This window comes from Artibeus jamaicensis, unplaced genomic scaffold, assembly GCF_021234435.1.
Source record: "Artibeus jamaicensis isolate MK-2021 breed Jamaican fruit bat unplaced genomic scaffold, CSHL_Jam_final contig_444, whole genome shotgun sequence".
Taxonomy (NCBI): domain Eukaryota; kingdom Metazoa; phylum Chordata; class Mammalia; order Chiroptera; family Phyllostomidae; genus Artibeus; species Artibeus jamaicensis.
This window is the reverse complement of record NW_026521831.1, coordinates 10701254-10718751: the sequence shown is the minus strand read 5'-3', so window position 1 is coordinate 10718751 and position 17498 is coordinate 10701254. Positions and strand designations below refer to the sequence as shown.

Here is a 17498-nt window from a genome sequence, read left to right as displayed (position 1 = left end):
CGCCCATTTATCCAATAACTTACTTACTGGTGTCTCGGTGTGGACACAGAGATATCTAGTTTCTATTTGGGGTTATACCCCAGCACTGTCAGTTCCGTACTGGTCCCAGCTCTGGCCCCTGGGAGCAATTTCAGGTGGGCCCTCTGACGCGCCTCATCGTTTTGGTTATGAACGTTTCATTACCTTCTTCCCCTCCATAGTTCCGTCAGCAAAACTGCCTTACTTAAGAACAGGGCTGTTATGGGTTGAATTGTGTCCCCTCCCCATTCCCCAGTTCGTGTTGAAGTTCTGGCCACCACTACCTGAGAATGTGACCTTATTTGAAAAGAGTCACTGGAGATGTAATTACTTCAAATGAGGTCGTACTGGAGTAGGGTGGAACCCTGGTTCAGTTTGGCGAGAGCGCTTATAAAAGGTGGACATTTGGGCACAGACAGTGCACCAGCAGAACCCCATACGGATACTGGAGTGATGCTTCCTCAAGCCAAGTAATGCCAAAAACGCCAGCAAAACACCAGAAGTTAGGAGAGAGCCAGGTGACAGCCCTCAGAAGGAGCCCACCTTGCTGAGACATTGATTAACCTTGGACTTCTAACGTGCAGAACTGAAAGAAAATAAATTTCTGTTGTTACTCGGCTGTTACTTGGCTATGGCAGCCTCAGCAAACTAATCAAGAGCTAATGCCATTAAGCTCTGCATCTCAACCAAAACCAATTCACAAACATGGTGTCAAAAGAACATTCTAACAGACATCCAAAAGGGCATACTGGAAACCAGAGGCACGCGTACACACACCACAATACTGAGCGTTTTATCTGGCTCTGAGCAAATGCGGAGACAGGGTTTTCTGACACTCATTTCCCGGGCAGAACTTCCAGCCACCTGCAGCTCAGCTCAGAGCGCACCTTGCCAAGCGCACCTGCAAACATGGGCACTAAACACCCATCTCGTGTGATCGCCACCTTCGACACGCCAAGTAGCGGCTCCACGGAAACTGAGCACTTCCCAGGTGCCCCACACGGCAATCCCACGAGGAGCTGACAGGTGATTCCCTGTGTCTCATGAGACCCGGCCACACACGTCAGGTTGGCATTTCTGGTCTGTTTCAATGACTCGCTTTGTCTCACTTCCCACTGCCATCTTCCCTAAGTCACGTCAACAAGCGAGCCGATGGCTTAGAATGGAGCTGAACACCATGCCATTATCAGTCATACAAACACTGTACAATAGTCCAGTATTTAGTGCTTTCAGCTCTCTAGTCCCCAGGAAAGGGAAAGTGACTTATTCCCACAGAGTGAAGACAGGGAACAGGCAGGCTAGAAGCTGATCTGTCACCTCGTTCTGCGTCCAGTGACCGTCCTGGAGGTGAAAGCCAAGCACCTGTGTGGGTCAACAGAGGAACTTTTCTCTGTCCTCAGCCAACTGGGTGACAAGGAACTGGAGGTGACAGTACAGAATATGAAGTACTTGTTTGGAAATAATGTTCATTTCGGAAGCTCTGGTCCGTCTGCATTTTTATGCCTCTATTAAAAAATCCAATGAAGTCATTAAGCTTAGACCAGCTCGGAAGGCCTCCTGCCTGCGTGTGCCTTCCTCCTGCGGCCCCTAGCGCTCAGCTATAATCCTCCCAATTATTAAATAATTACTGCGTTTCCCTTGGGGTCACTCTTGGCAACAGAATACTGGTCTAAATGGACCAATGATATGACCCAGTGAATAACACAATGTTCTTAACTTCCTAGAAGCAAAAGGATGTGAAATACTTCTGAGGTACAAAGTGGAGAGGAAAGTGAGGGGCGTTCTGTGGGGTCTGGAGGGTAGGGGGAGTATTATAAGCAAGGAACAAGAGAATTGGGGAAATATTCCAGAAACTAGCATGTCATCTGCTCCCCCACCAACCTCGTATGGCAACAGTTCTGCCCCCAATCCTAGTTTCCTCGCAGATTTCAGGAGTGGCTACAGCCACGAGAAGAAACCCAAACATATGGCTCTGTCCTTCTGGACATTTCTACAGTGTTGGCTGTGCTGCTTTGGAAAATCCCATTTTATCTCCTACAGCTCTATGACCTCGGGTTGTCATTCCCAATAAAGTATGCTTACACTGATTTTTATGAACACAGACAAAAGCAGCTACAACCTCTTTTTTCCCCCAAATCTTTCAAACCAACTGTAGTTGCTATGTAGGGTTATTTGTTTCTAAGGCAACAGAGTATATCTAAGTACTAATGGCCTGTCCTTTTGCCAGGCAACAAACAGCCTTGTGATGCAACCGCACCTGTCTCTGCTACGCGTTGCTATGGAGACGCTCCAGTTGCTATGGATACCATCACGCTAATCGCCTAGCAAAGGCAGACATACAGCAGTCTTCTCAGAGAGCCCAGCTGTTCCTCCCCGTCTCTCGCTGAAGACTGATTGTCTAGAGCCTGTGATGGAATGCTTCTCCACTGAGATGCACAAGAACTTCATTAAGGCCGTTTCAGAGGCTCACTCTGTGCTCCGTCTGCAGAGCACAGCCTAGAGAAGGAATCTGCAAACAGTGGGCTGCAAAACTACCGAAATCTAAGAAGTTGAGCCATTTCTCATTACCATAAACTTGTAGTCTAAGGATAATTTCACTGGATGCTTACGGTAGAAACATCTCTAGACATTAAACATTTTTATTTTAGTGGGATTGAGGAATATATTTCAAAGCCAAGCACTAAGATAAACTCAGTGCTAAAATTTGGTTCTGTTCTAGGTTGCTGTTTCAATCTAACACTCATAAAATTTTTTTAAAAGGTTAACAAGCTACACACCCACCCCTCCGATTATATCTCTGTAAGAAGGGTACCCATGGCCTCCCTGCCTCCAAACAAACGGTCAAGGGCAGGGGAATGAAAGTATCCATTGTCCTCCACTGTTGCCTTCACAGAGGCAAACACCAAGTAACCACAACACAACGGTCACTCGGCACCTCCGTCCACATGGAGACCAGAGTGACAACAACTGGGTGAGCCCTTCAGTGAACACCTGGAGACGCTCGTGGTCGGATGGACGAGAGGGCGATGGGCTCGCTTACTTGACTCCTTCTGTGCTCCCACCCCAACAAACTGCGACGCCCTGAGCCATTACAGCCACCTACTCTTCTTTGTGACTCTTCCCACCCAGAAGACAGCAGCACCTCGCTGGCCGTGAAGCCTTCTGGAAACGCTGTCCTCCCAAGCAGCAAACGCGGTAAGATTTGCCAGAAAGACAGCCACAGATATACCTCCAGTGACACTTCATTTCTTCCTCATTGACCTGTTTTTAAAATCACTATTCGGTTAGTTTCGGCGCCGGTCTCTGCCGCAATAAGGCAGCTCCAGGAGACGAAAGGTGCCAGTCAGTCTGCATTGCTTACCTTTGATAGGCCTGAGGAGAGGCGGGAGGTGTGTTGAACACGTGCGGGTGTGGGTGGTAAGGTGTCTTTTTCAAAGCCTGGATTAGATTCTGTCTGTACTCCGGGTCTATGCACCACAGCGACCCTTTCCCAATGCTCTGTGAAGAGAATGAGAACACAAGCGCTGTGAAAACAGAAAACGTGAAACACTTTGCATGAAGTAGCTAGGCAGCTACTATCACAGTTACTTAGCTTTAAAAGCCCCTTCGGTTGTTTGTTAACTGTTTGTCTGCCTTAAGTAGTGGGATATCACGCCCTGACAACAGAACACCATCAAATGCACTTTGGTTTAATCCGTACTGAATTTGACAGACAAAATGAACATGGTATTTATTATTGGGTGAGACTGATACAGTAATACTATAATTTTCATATCCTAACAGCCCAAAACATTTAGATTCCTATATTATTTTTCAGTGTCAACTTTGAAAAACAGGTATTCTCTTCTAAAAATTAGTTTGAAGTGTCAGATTTCAAACACTGAAAAGAAAACGGGGTGAAGACACCCTCTGAACTCCGTGTCAGCTTTAAAAGCCGAGAGCTGTGTTTCTGAGCCCTGTTACATTGGTCCCGCTTTACAAAACCAGACAGGCAATCCACTTTTTCTCTCCTGCTAACTCACATGTGTGACATTTCGGCTTCGAATGGAACCCTGTAATCTGCCCTGAGAGACGAAAGAGCCAGGCGGCAGCGGTAAGCCTGAGCCGGCTGGTGTTTGTCTGCCGGATTCTCAGTTCCCACTCTGCTCCGGGCCTAACGGGGGTCCGATCTTTGGTAGTGGGTCTTCGAAACGCATGTGCTATGAAACTGGTGGCATGGAATGAGGGGCTTGGCAAGGCCCACTTTCTGTGGGGGGCTTCTGGTGCGTGGAGGGCATTAAAAAAAAAAAAGGCCTTGCCAGGAGGCCCCCTGAAACTGGCAGCTGGCCAGTGGCAGTCACTGCCCCACCTGCTTTCAAGTGACCGAATGTACCCAAGCTGTTTGATAAGGTCATTTGTAAATATTGACTGATTTGGAGAGAAAAGAAATCAAATTACATAAACCCATGTCCACCCCATGCTTCCAGCCAACAGAACTTATTTTCACAACTACTGTACTCCAGAAAGATTTAGAAAGCAAACAAGAAAAGTGCTTAACTATCATGGGGACAGAGCCCAAGAAAATCTCTTAGAAAATGAGTCCTAAGACCTTGAGAGAAACCTTAACGTTTTCCTGTGCCTGTCATCTCACCAAATGACTTACTAACAAACTTATTCACAGAACTCGTTCAGATCCTTCGCCACCAACGACATCAGCAGGCAGCGTCCCTGCAAAGAGCTCTCTCTGGCACACTGAGAGGGGAGGAGCCCGCGCCACCCTGGTCACAGCCACTCCCAGGCACAGGTCTGACCCCGACACAGGTTCCAATCAGGCCCAAGTTCCCAGTTTAGTTATCCCGCTGTTTCCAGACACAAAATACTTCCACTTCGGAAAGCTCAGCATCCTCATGTCGCCTTTCATGTGTCCACTCTCCAGCCAGGACTCGTTCAGGGAACTGAGCAGACTCTGAGTCGAGCAGCCTGGCAGCCAAGGGACCTACTGTGGACCTCTGTTCTTTTCTTTGGGAAAGAGACACTCGGCACACTGTTGAGAAGAAAGCCAAACGCTAGGGAGCGGAGAGTCGTGGGGAGGGAGGGTGGACGGTGACCACCGACTGTGCATAAGGGAGCTCAGAGCACACAGGCCCACAGCAGCCGGTGGCCCCTCAGCAGCGGGGCCCTGCCCTGCCTGCACCAGAGCTGCTGGTGGAGATGGCAGGACCCTCCCTTCTGACCCCCCACAACCAGCTACCCAGAGGGCTGAGGCCCACACACAATCCAAACATTTCCTCGGGAGAGATTATCTCAGGCCTGGGAACCTAACGGCTTTTGTTTTTATCGAGGTGGATTTCAGGGTAGGGCTGTTGAATTTTACAGGGAATACAAATAATGGCAGAGGAAGGAAGGACAACCGACCCTCTCAGGGAAGTAACAATAGGCCAAGAATGTGTTTTTCCCTAATCCTGACCTAAGGAGCTTGTCTATTATACCACAGTACTATTTACAAACCAAATGGAAAAACCGCAGGACAGGGGTGCGATGGGGGTTACATTTCACAAGGTAAACCGATCCAGGTGCAAGAAGTGGGCGGAGTCACAGCAGAAACAGAAGTTCTGGAGCTGGACATTTCCCGTGTGGCCCTGGGGAAAGCAGGGTCCCACAGAAGTCCTGGCTTCCTCGTGGGCAAAACAGAGACCCCCCTAGAAACAGGTGCGAGGCCCAGCAATGGCATGCGGCGAAACACCTAGAATGTATCAGGACCTACGGGTGCTCAATAAACGGCGACGTCCTCGGGAACATCTCCTTTCTCACAGAAAAAAGCACGGCCAATGCTGGGTGTGCAATGCCTTTTATGAAACCCAATCTGCCTTTCCCAAAGCCCTCTGCCCTAAAGGCAGCACCACGCCTGCAGCGGCAGTGGGCGGGGCCAGGATAACTCCCAGGAGCTGTGGGTGCTGGCTCAGCACACTCATTCCAGCAGCCCTTTCCACTCTCTCAGATCCTCCTCCCCAGGGCCCCACCCGCCTTCTGTGCACCCTGCACTCCCTGTTTTCTCTACTGCAACTTCTCCCTTGCTCAGGAAGCCAGTTCTGGCTCTCGACACCCACCGGTCGCACAGTGATCGTCCAGCTGAGGCCTCCCTGCAAACTTGGTCAGCACCCACGTAACTGCAGAGTTCGCTCACTGCAGCTCTCTGCGCAGGCTTTGCAGCATATGGGTCCCTACCTTCTGTAGTGCTGCCTGTTCCTGGGAGGGGGATTCTGGAAATGCTGGTAGGTTTTTTTACAGACTAGACACTAATTTCAGGAGCTCATACTTCAAGTTTCCAAAGAGCAAAAAATAAACAAAAGCAGCATCATCAGGACACACCCATGGTGATGCTGTCAATCTCGTTCATCCCTCCTGTGATCTGACAGTAGCTCGCACAGGGGCTTGGAAGGGGCAGGAGAGGCGCAGGCACCGGGTCTTATTTTCAAGCTCTCTCCTGGGTTTCATGTAACGGTTCAGAGCAGAAAGAAGGTATACTCAAAAACTCCTCGAATGGAAATATGCAGAGGAGAGAGTGCTCCAGTTTCTTAGGCCAAGAAAAAGTACATTTAATGCCCCTAATGGAGGAGAGAAGGGTGTAATTTTTATTGAAGTTGTAAATATATAATTGAGAGTAAGAGCTTTTAGAAATATAATAACTGCATCTCATGTAAACAATATATATTTTAAAACTTAATAACTATAGGGGGCATTTTTCATTAAATATTAAGGAATTCAAAATTATAAGAGAAGAAAGACCTTCATTCATAGATACACTTTCATCTTAAATGTATGTTATTTAAATTTTATACACACACACAAAGAATTTGAGAAAACTAATGTGAAAAGTAGAGGAGGAAACTGAATAAAAAATTACCAGGGAGGCCAACCTTTTTTTTTTTTTTCTTTTAATTAAAACCCACCTGGGGAATAACAAACAGCTCCCTATTAGCAATAAAAACATCAGTACATAAGAGGAAAAAAAGACAAACACAAGGTTCTCTATTGTAGAAAGAACTGATTAGTGAGAAAGGTTTTAAAAAAGAGAGATAAGAATATAACTAAATTAAATCTTAAAATCCGACTTCCACAGTGACATCCATTTTCCTGAGAGCTCCAAACCCAGGGCTGCCCTGAGGCTCCTGAACCTCCCGGTCCCCCAGGCCCCCAGGCCTCCAGGACCGAGCTGCAGCGCTGGGCAGTTCTCCTGACATCAGCTTCCTCTGGGGTCTCCTCGCGGGGTTGTGAGTTCTGCGCTTAAGCACCTTGTCTGAAGCACTGTTTATGAACTGTGGGCTCTGATGCACAAATGGGTCGTGGAATCAACGTGATGGGGAATGACCAGCACTGTTTTAATGGAAGAGAACAGAACCAAAATGTGTGAGTGTGTCTACATATGTGCAGGTGCATTAGGGGTCACAAGGTAATGTCCACTTCTTACTGAAAAGCATGCTACGCCTCGGTCTAGGACAATGGTTTCGATTTTTTAAGTTTTCTTGTCACTTTGGGGGAGGGGGAGAGTATGAAGCCCACTTCCCGCAACAATGGAGGACTCTCTCCATGTGACACCCAGGGTAGGAAGAGGCTGGGCTTGGGGAAGGGGGATACTGAGGCAGGACCCACATCGAAATGAGCAGGGAGCTGGATACGCGTTCTTGGCAAATTTGAAACAATCCCTTTCGGTGTTTACGATAAGCCATTTCTGGGAGTGTTTCCAAAACCAACCTCCCTCGTCCTTCCCTTTGCCCTTCTGGTACCCAGGACAAGCCAGGCACCATGGGGGATATGTTGGCGAATAGAAAACAATACAAACAAGGACTGCTCTTTTGAAGCCTGGATTCTAGAGGGGGAAGAAGAGAGTAAATAAGTAAAGAAAAAGACATGTCAGATCATGACGGACTGCAATGCCTTCTGGGAAGAAAACACAGACTGATGAGTTAGAAGACAGGAACTGTTAGGAGCTGAGGCTTCCAGCCAGGCCAAGGCGGCCAGGTCACAGCAGCGGAGACGGAGAAAAGGGGACACCTCCAGGGTGTATACTCTGGAGAACCAAGTAGACCTGGCAAAGGGCTGGAAGTGGCGGGTAAAGAAAAAAACAAAACAAAACAAAACAATTCTTTGGTTTGAGCACTAGGGCAGATCAAAGACTGAGAAGAGGAAAAAATCCAGGGCTTCTTGGAATGTATGAAACTTTGAGATGTTTATGTATTAGGAATGACTAAGGAAGTTGAAAGAATTGCTGGACGGACGTAGGTCGCCTCTCTCCCTCTGCTGTGCCCTCAGTGACCCCAACGTTTCTGGCGAAAGGTCATGAACGTCCGAAGACAGGTCTGAGGCCGACTGGCTTCGGAGGTTTGACGTCAACTCGAGGTCCTACATCGGGAGTCGATAAACTTTTTCGCAAAGGGTCAGAGTAAACATTTTAGAGTTGGTGGGCCATGTGGTCTCTGTTGCAACTGCTCAGCTCGGAGTTGCAACACAAAACACAAACGCGACCACAGACCTAACAAACAGACGGGCTGTGCTTCCATAACATTGTATCCACAAAGGGTGGCCCATTCTACAGCTTCTACACTCCAACTTGGGGTTCGGACTCAGAGCTCCCGTGGTTTGGGGGATCTTGAAACCAAGAAAGGGGTCATCTGGGGCTAGGGGTGTGGGGCTGGGTCCTGTGGGATTAGGAGGACGGTGCCAATGAGGATCTAAGTCAAGAGCTCCGAGGCAGGAAAGGGGGACAAACAGGGGTCATGGGGAGGAGGAGGTACAGGCACAGACTGGAATAAGGGAGCCCCCGGCAGTAAGAACAGACTGTTTGTCAAGCTGCCCCTGACATCAATGCCTTCTGAAATCACTGTGTATGTGCAGCTCCCAGACCTCTCTGAGTCTGTCTCCCCATCGATAAATCGGGCGATTACACCACATCAGCCCACAGGCCCTCGACTCTATCTATGCTTTGAGAACATGTTACGATAGGTTAACTAGTAGCACACACGGGCCTGCATTTCTCCACCTCCTTCCGAGCTGCCCGGCGGGCACAGCCACTTCTCTGCCCTTGCCCAGTACCACACACCTGTCAAGGCAGGGAAGCCCACCGCTGAGCTTTCTCCCAGGGTAACCCTCGCTCGGCTGGCACGCAGGTCGGAGTCAGGGAGCCCTGGGACCAAGCTTTGCTTCGACTTCCCAGCTGGGGGACCCTGGGCAAGCCACTTCCGAGCTCTGAGCTCCAGTTGCCTCATCTGCAAGATGGGAGGGCCAGAGTCATGCTGCTCCACGGGGCTGTTGAGAGGGTTAAAGGAGATAACTCCATTCATGGCACATGACAGAAGCTCAACAAGCGCTGCACTCGTCATGACGATGACGACGAAAAGGTTCGAACAGCCAGCTGTCCTTGACGCCGAGCTCCGAAACACGCAGCCCCTGCCCTGACGGAGCAGGTACTTGTCGATTTGGGAAACGATGCAGATACCCATGATGGTTTGTCTTCCATTGTCTGACGATAGTGTCCCTGGTCCAGGGGAAGCATTTTGTGTCAGGCAGACTAGGATGGAGGTGAATCGGAGCACAAAGATAAAACAAAGCGAGACCTGGCACTCGGGTGACGCCGGGACCGGGTCAGACACTCTGATAAGAGACTGTGAGGAGGTGGGTGCTTGGAGTTGCTTCTGGCAGCGAGGCCCCCTAAATGCTGGGGGATCCTCATGAGCTTAGAACCTTCCCTGAGTGGACAGGCTCTGCCCTCCACGCTGCCCTGGGGCAGGCAGGGGAAGAGCAAATTCAGAGCATAACCCGCCGGGGCGGGGCGGGGTGGGCAGAGCAGTTTTTGAGAAGAAAGGGCGCTGGATCATGGAGCAGCGGCCCCGGAGGCCACTCTCCCATTCTCTCTGGGGTCCGCAGGCTTGCGCTGGAAAGTGGAGTAAGGACCCCTCGCTCAGAACTCACTCAGACACCTGTCTCTAGAGATAGGAGGCCCCGGAGTGGCTGACTGATTTGTTCTTTATTTGCCTTGATAGCCAATGTAGGGGTTTTTCCAGGATTTGGAACGCAGGCTTCAAGTCTTCTCCTGGTAATAGCCCAGGTGTGTGTCACTGTGGACACCTAGCTACTCCCTAGGGGTGGCCTGCTGTGGCGCCCGCACACCTGGTCCTGCCTTGGTTCTGCTCCTACGAGACTGCCCCACCCCCTGCTGGCCCCTCCTCTACTGCCCATTGGCTTCTGCCAGAAGCCTCAGGTCTGCACGGGCATAAAGGAGAACGAAAGCAAAGGTAGGAGGGATGGGGGATAAGGCAGTAGGGAGGGCGGTCCAGGGCGGTCCACTCTCAGAGCCCCAGGTTCTCCCATTCCCACCAAACTCAGCGTCAGCCCACAGACAGGGCCAGAATCCAGACATCAACAGGTGAGAAACCCATTCACACCTCCACAGCCCAACGAAAGGCCCCTTGGGCCTCATTTGGGAGCAAGTCATTTAACAACACCTGTAGGGAGTAGGAGGTGCTGGGCCGGCCACCAGGAGGGACAGGATGGCTTTATGTCTTAGGGCACAGAACCTCCAGAAAGGACAAATGCTAAACAACTGTAAGTGACTGCATTTGCTGGCCAATAGGCTGCAGGACGACAGAGGAGGGAAAAGATGACTCCTGTGGGGCATGAAGGTGTTAAAACTACTCACGCGTGCGCACTCGTGTCAAGGCCAGCTCCTCTTGCAGGCCCATGCAATGCCAACCTCCACCAGACCCCTGCCCCACCTGCAGCCCGCCAGCCCGCACCCAGGCCTGTGCTGCTGGAACACAGAGCCTCCCAGAAACTGTTCCCATGCACCTCCTCTTACCTTCCCCATAAACCCCCTGCACAGCCTCGCTCTCTCGGGTCATGTTTCCTGGGCCTCTCCGGACAGAGAGCGGCAAGGTGCCCGCGACAGGGGCCAGAAGCAACATCAGGGCTGTCGCGGGGGCCATTCCAGAATGCATCCCCACAAGAGGCTCGCAAACAACGAAGGGATCAACCTGTACGGTTCCAGTCTACACAGCTACCCTGTGGTACTACCAAGAGTAAACCACCGACCCCCGCAGGCCGGCAGTTTCTTCACCTGTGTACTGAAGGCAGTACTGTCTCTCCACCCTGGTTGGGCTTAAATGTGGAATAATGGACAGAATGCCCCTAACACCATCTCCAGCATCTAAAAGGCAAACGATCAATTTAATTGTTCTCTCTGTCAAAAGAAGTCACATGAGAAGTTGGGTGACACTGGGAAAAAAAATAAACAAATAGAACAATAAAAAACTATTCTAATGAATGATCGTGACACCCTACCGCAACAAAACACTTAGCAGATGAGTGATTCCTAGAGGCCTGTTTGTCCTGGAATCCTATGCATTATAGTCTGAAGACACCAGGGGAAATATTTAAATTTTAAAAATATTAAGAAAATAACCCGAGGAATAGCCAAGTACACAAAGGAGAGGGAGGAAAAGAAAATCAGTAGTTACAAAGAAATTTCTTCTTGATACATCAGTGTTCATCTGCCACAACAAAACAGACAATTACTCCAAAAGCAAGATTTAGAAAGAAGTCATATTCCCTAACGACCATTTGCAGTGTTTTAGATAAACGCCCCACTTTGCTCACGTACAGTTTTTTTGGGGGGGGGTTGGGGATTTCCCTTCCCTTCCCACCCCACCCAGAAAAGTAGAAAGATGGAGAAGAGAAGTTCTACCCCTGGCCCAGGCAAACATTTCCTTCTCACGATGCTGGCCCAGTGTGCCTGGATCTAACGCCCGTTCTGGGAAGGGGCCCTGCAGCGCCCCCACCCCCTGCCCCACCCCAGGTACAGAGCCCCTGAAAACCACGGCCACTGAGGACTTCAAACTCACTCCACCATGGGTCCTCTGAACATTGGACACAGAAGTCGCCTTCACTCCTGACGTTGCCTGGCTATTATTTTGTAGACGTGTCCTGAGAGTTGCAGAGGCAGAAACCGTGACGAACGTGTCATGTGTTCAGACACAGGAGTTCCGTGGAGACTCCGCAGCACCACGACCCTTCCAGAAGTGCGCCTTGGCAGCCTCTGACAGCCCGCCCCTCCGCTGCGGGTCTGGGAGCTGGAGCCTGCAGGTGGGACTGGTGGGGGGGGCTGTCTCAGACACGTGGTGGCTGCCCAGGTGTGTGTATGCAGGGAAGTGCGGATCAATGTGGAACGAGAGTCCAAAATTTCCTTGCATTAACACCTAAATAAAACCAAAAGAGCCCCAGATGTGTCTGAAATCACACTGATCTGTAGGAGCAACCTGGCCTGGTGAAGTCGGGGGTGGGAGTGGAGTTTATTAATTAGCAGCACTCTGTCTTTGTTCTTTGCCCACTATGGACGCAGCGCCGTGCTGCCTCCTGCCCTCCTCCACCCACGGGTGCGGTTTCCACGGGCTTGGGGGCGGGGCCCCACGCGTCGACTTGGGAAGGCTGGCAGAGCTGGTGTCTGCTCGGGTTGAAATGAGCTATTTCCTTGCACTCTCTGGACCGCTGTTTCCCAACTGCCAGAGGCCGTCAGGAGCTAGTGCGCTCACAACAAGCGATAATAAAATGATCATCAAAACAGCCAAGATGTATTTACTTATGAATGCTGTCAAGCTCTACACTGGCAACTTCTAACAGAGAGATGGGGACACACCCAGGGCTGCACGCGGCCCCGCACACTCCACGCCGGAAGGCCAACTGGCAGCATCTCTAAAGTCAGTGCTCTTCTCCAACCTGGATTCCCCCAAATGAGTTCCACCAACCTGTCCACTGGGGGCCTTTAGCAAGAACGAGGTAACTATTCTCCCCTATCTGAAACCCCATGGCATTACCTGTGCAGGCTGAGAAAGAAGATACACACAGAAACATCTTCTTTTTTTAATGTCACGAAGTGCACAGGAAGGGTCAGAAGCTGGGCGTCGATACGGCTCTGGTGCCGGCCGCGCCCCTCCCCTTCTTCACGGAAGAGTGCCACTCGAATGAATTCGACCCAGTGTGCGCCACCTCCCACATGCACAGGGTATATGGACAGATACCCAAATCCTTCACGTCCACTTAACTGCCGATAACTTTATCACAGGAACAAAGAAATGCAAATTGGAGAGGTTTTATTTATCAGCTATGAAAGAGGAATGCTCAATGATGTGATAAAGTTGTCTGAAATGTGGATCTAATCCTTTTTCAAAATGTTTTAAGAAGAGTCTTGGAGCTAAAATTGCATAAGCAAATTACCAAAATTTGGTCGAATCAAAGACATATTAAATTGCCTTTCACACGCTTTTTTTTTTCTTTTTAGTTCAGAAGGCAAACTGACTTAAAGCTCATGGATATAAAATGAGGGAAAATTCACCATTCGTTATTGTCAGAAATAAGAACCCAGCTATTTTAGAAGTCAAGACCCAGTAAAGCCCTTCTTTACACACAGCGAGTGACAAGAAGCGGGGAAGAAGGTGGCCGCCCCAGCCCGGCACCCCCGGCCCCCTCTCCAGGGCCTCTGCTTTCCTGAGCGACTCGGACGCTGCGAACGACCACGTGGTGTTTTCGGGAGGCACAAGTGAGGCTGATGGACGGAGTCGCTCTCAGCCGGGTTACACCTGGCCCACCTAGTGCCACCCTAGCTTCTCATCGTCAGGACTTACTCATCTATTTTTAAGTGTCCCAGTATGATCTTATCTAATTGGCACATATAACTTGATCACCTTGTTTCCAGAACTAAAAGTTGTTGGCCAGGTAACAGTTACAGGGTGTGTGTGTGTACTGAGCCAGACTTATGGCCTTTTATTTTGAAAAAGCAAACAATGAAGACCCCCTCTCTCAGTAAAACACACACACGGGGTTGTTGATTGGTTTGTTTTGTGAGGTGTGGCCTTTGGCCATGGGACCGATGGTCACCCACTCCTTCTGACGGATGGTCCAGAAGGGGACTTGGCTGGGAGGGCCTGGTTTGGGTATCCAGCTCTTCCCCACAGCCCCCTGATATAGCGACTCAGGCCCAGTTTGAAAGAGAAACTGCCTTGACAGTGTCATTAAATTCCAGCACATGTGTCCCGAGAGCAAAGGAGACCCTTCCCACAAATGGTGTTTGAGCCCAGTCTTGACCCCTGATGTCATGGCATCTGCCACAGAGATAAATCTGAAGCCACCCCAGAACCCATGGTCAAAGCAACAATGACCAGAGGACATTCTGAGTCTTACAGAGTCCTTCTCAGTCCTGGCAGATGCTGATGAAGATAGGGACAGAGCCCAGGGGAGCAAAGGGCGGGGCCCGCTTTGTTGGGGGAGGGGAGAAGGTGAGAAGAAGAAATCCAGAACTCGCCACTGACCTCACCAAGCTCCAGGCCAACGAAGAGAGGAGGTGAAGGCGGAGAGGAGAAGAGGTGCAGTCAGACAAAGAACTAATCCGGTGACTCATGCTAAGGGGACTGAGGAAACATCGAAGTGAACAGTCTACCCCAGCTGGCCTGAGCGCTGGGAACCTCGTGAGACCACGTGAAAATGCGGGTGGGGCCCGAGTGGCCTGCTGGGGCAGCTGTCTGGACCCCACACCCTGCGCCGCGGCCCGCCCCTTCGGGCCCACCTCAGAGCACCGGAAAAGCAGTTTATGTCGGCCCTTGATCTCGTCATCACCTTCCTCACAAACTGTGCTTCTGAGGTCCTGCAACAGGTGGGAGTTGCCAACCTCAGGGTTTGCGTGTCTATCTAGCTGCATCCTGAGCTTTAGCGACCAGACGATACGTGTGACACGCTATGTGTCGTCTGCAAAGCCCAGTGTCACAGCTGAGCGCGGGTCGCTATGGGGATTCACCAGGGCTGCAGGCACAGTGACCTAGAAGACTGTCCCTGGGCCACGGGGCACCTGGCACCACACCTCTGTTTCTGAACACCTCTCGGCTCACCTGAGAACTCGCTGCAACCCGAGGCGCGGCACACAAAGGACACTCCTCTGGGGATGCGACCAGAAGCTCCTCGGGTTGATTAATAACTGACAATTACACAAGGCGACATGATAGCAAACAAGAGGACTGCCAGGGAGAAAGTCTGCCAAGGGTTGTGAGTTACCTGATTACAAGGCGTGGGAGGGGGGGATCTCCGGCTTAACAGGCGCTTCACACAGCGCCTTTCATCTAACAGGTGACAGTCCCCTCTGACCACCGGCTCATTAGTCCAGAACCAGACCCGGGGGAGACCCGCCGCCAGGGTTCTGGCCTCCCCTGGAGGGAGCAGGGAACTCTGGGCACGTTGTCCAGAAATGCACCCGGACCCCCACCAACCACCAAGATTAATTCGGGTTTCCAAAAACAGCCAGCCCTTAATTATCCATGGAAATTTTATACACAAGAAATTTCGACTCAGTAGATTGCTGAGTCACCCAGCTTAGAAGTCAGTCCAACTTGGAACTCAAGGTGCACACAGTCCCAGAAGCAGAGCCGGCAACAGCAACCTCCATTAGCCTTGACTGAGAGCTGACCGTGTGCCGAGCGCCCTCCTAACCATCTTTCTTCCTCGTTACTTCATTTCATTCTCCAGAGAAACCCACAAGGCAGGGAGTATTCTGACCCTACGGATAAGGAAGTTAACATTCAGACAGGTTAATGAACCTAGCTAAGATCAAAGGTAACCAGTCCTGACTTAGGGATTCACACCCTCACCACCAGAATGAGGCCTGTGACAAAAACCACTGCTGGGTGGGCAGCCGAGTGCAATAAAACCACCTCACATATTCCCAAGTCAAATCACAAATGATGTGAGGATCACCTGCTATACCAAATGGAGCACGCCTACAAATGCTTACTGATACACACACACACACACACACACACACACACACACACACACACACTTTTCTTAATCCCTCCTAGCAGGTGAAAAAGTCAAAAGTTACTATTATGATGACTTGACATTTGTGTTGCTGGCACCGAACCATCAGCAGACAAACATCACTTTTCCGTTTGTATAGCAAATTTCAAAGGGTGCTCAAATATCTCACTTGGCCCTAAACAACTCAATGAAGGAACAGGAGAAGATGAAATCCATTTATAGGCAAGAAAACAATCCTCAATGAGACAGGGGCTTGGCCTAGATCATTATCAGCAAGAGGCAGAGCCAGGATTCAAACCTCAGTCTTGTGAGCTGCCTCCCTCTTCCCACTAAACCAGTTTGCTGGCCTGAGAAGGCCCAGTCTGCTGCAAATGTTTTTAACCTACACACACAGCAAGTACTTACAAGTGTACACATAAGACACTGTTAGCCAGCATTTAAGACGATGGGAAGAAGAGTTGGGCTTCGGGGGTTTTGACTCTGTGGCTGTTCCTCCAAACAAACAGTGCATGCATCTCAGTGGCACTTCCTCCCCCTGAGGCAGCCCCAAGGACAACTTCCAGGCCCCAGGGACTCATGGATAGAAAGCTTGCTCTGCCCATTGGAGCCGTGGTGAGCCCCAGGTGTCCTTGGGCTGGGACAGACACTTCCTCTGTGCAGAAGAGCTTGTGGAGCAGCATCCTGCCCCGGAAGGACAACCCCATTGTCCTCCTTCCCAGAGGGGGCCCTGTGAGGAAGGAAGGCTGGCTCATCTTTGGGGAGATCTCCCCAGATTTTATACTGTCTTCCAGTGGTGGGGATGTAACTTTCCAATGCTTGAAAATGAAGGCTATCAGAACCTCGCTAAAGAGTGTGGGGCTCTGGTTACATATTTTAAGTTAAAGGAAGATCCCTAGGTATGTGTGTGTGTGGGGGGAACCATCGTGACCCCCCTGACCACCAGGAACCCTGCTCCTCTCCCACATGCCCCTGCACGAGGTCCTCAGGGCCGGGGGAACGGCCACAGTGCTAGCCGGTCCTCTCCATTCTACCTGATGGGTGCGCTGGCCATACTCCGCCCACCTCCACTCTGCTCCAAGCCCAGGACACTAACTTTGGTGCCTGTACCAACAAGCTCCCTTACCCACTCACTTCCAGTCTGGTCCCACCAAAGGGAGGCACCATGAGAGAAGTGACCGTGGAGCGGGGAGTGAGGGTGGGTGTTCATGCCCTTGGCTCCCCCCAGGGAGTTAACTCATCCTGCAACCAAGGCTGTGCCTCTCCTGAGGGCCGTGACCTCAGCTACTTTGTCCTCAACATCCTAGTACTTATACTTTTCCTTTGCCCCTCCCAACTGAAGGGTAAGAAGTTCAAGTTCCTTGGTGTAGGAAACCAGGCCCTCCCTCCAGGGGGCTGTGCCATCCCTGCTGATTTCCTGTGTCCCCGCCCACTTCCGGGAACTACCCCGCCCTCTTCCAGGAACTGCCTTTATTAAAGGCTCCTCAGTTACTTCCGTTTGAGTATGTGTCCTGCCAGGACAGTGACTGCCAAAATAAAAATCACACCGATCACGCTAGGATTTCGCTCCTGGAATCCACGCACCACAATGTGTCCACAATAACTCCCCTGCCATCTCTCCAAGTCCCACAAGGTAGTCATCAGGTAGAGAGGAA

At 50.7% G+C, this 17498-nt stretch overlaps 1 protein-coding gene across 7 annotated transcripts in view; it reads right to left on the bottom strand.

Moving 5' to 3' along the window:
- The window catches only part of FOXN3 (forkhead box N3), a 345077-nt gene that overhangs the window by 151230 nt on the left and 176349 nt on the right, over positions 1 to 17498 (bottom strand). For all 7 annotated transcript variants that reach the window (XM_037130198.2, XM_037130204.2, XM_037130202.2 and 4 more), the window contains one exon: positions 3380 to 3516. In XM_037130198.2, coding sequence (XP_036986093.1) covers positions 3380 to 3516 — 137 coding nt within the window. The remainder of the gene's footprint in view (positions 1 to 3379; positions 3517 to 17498) is intronic.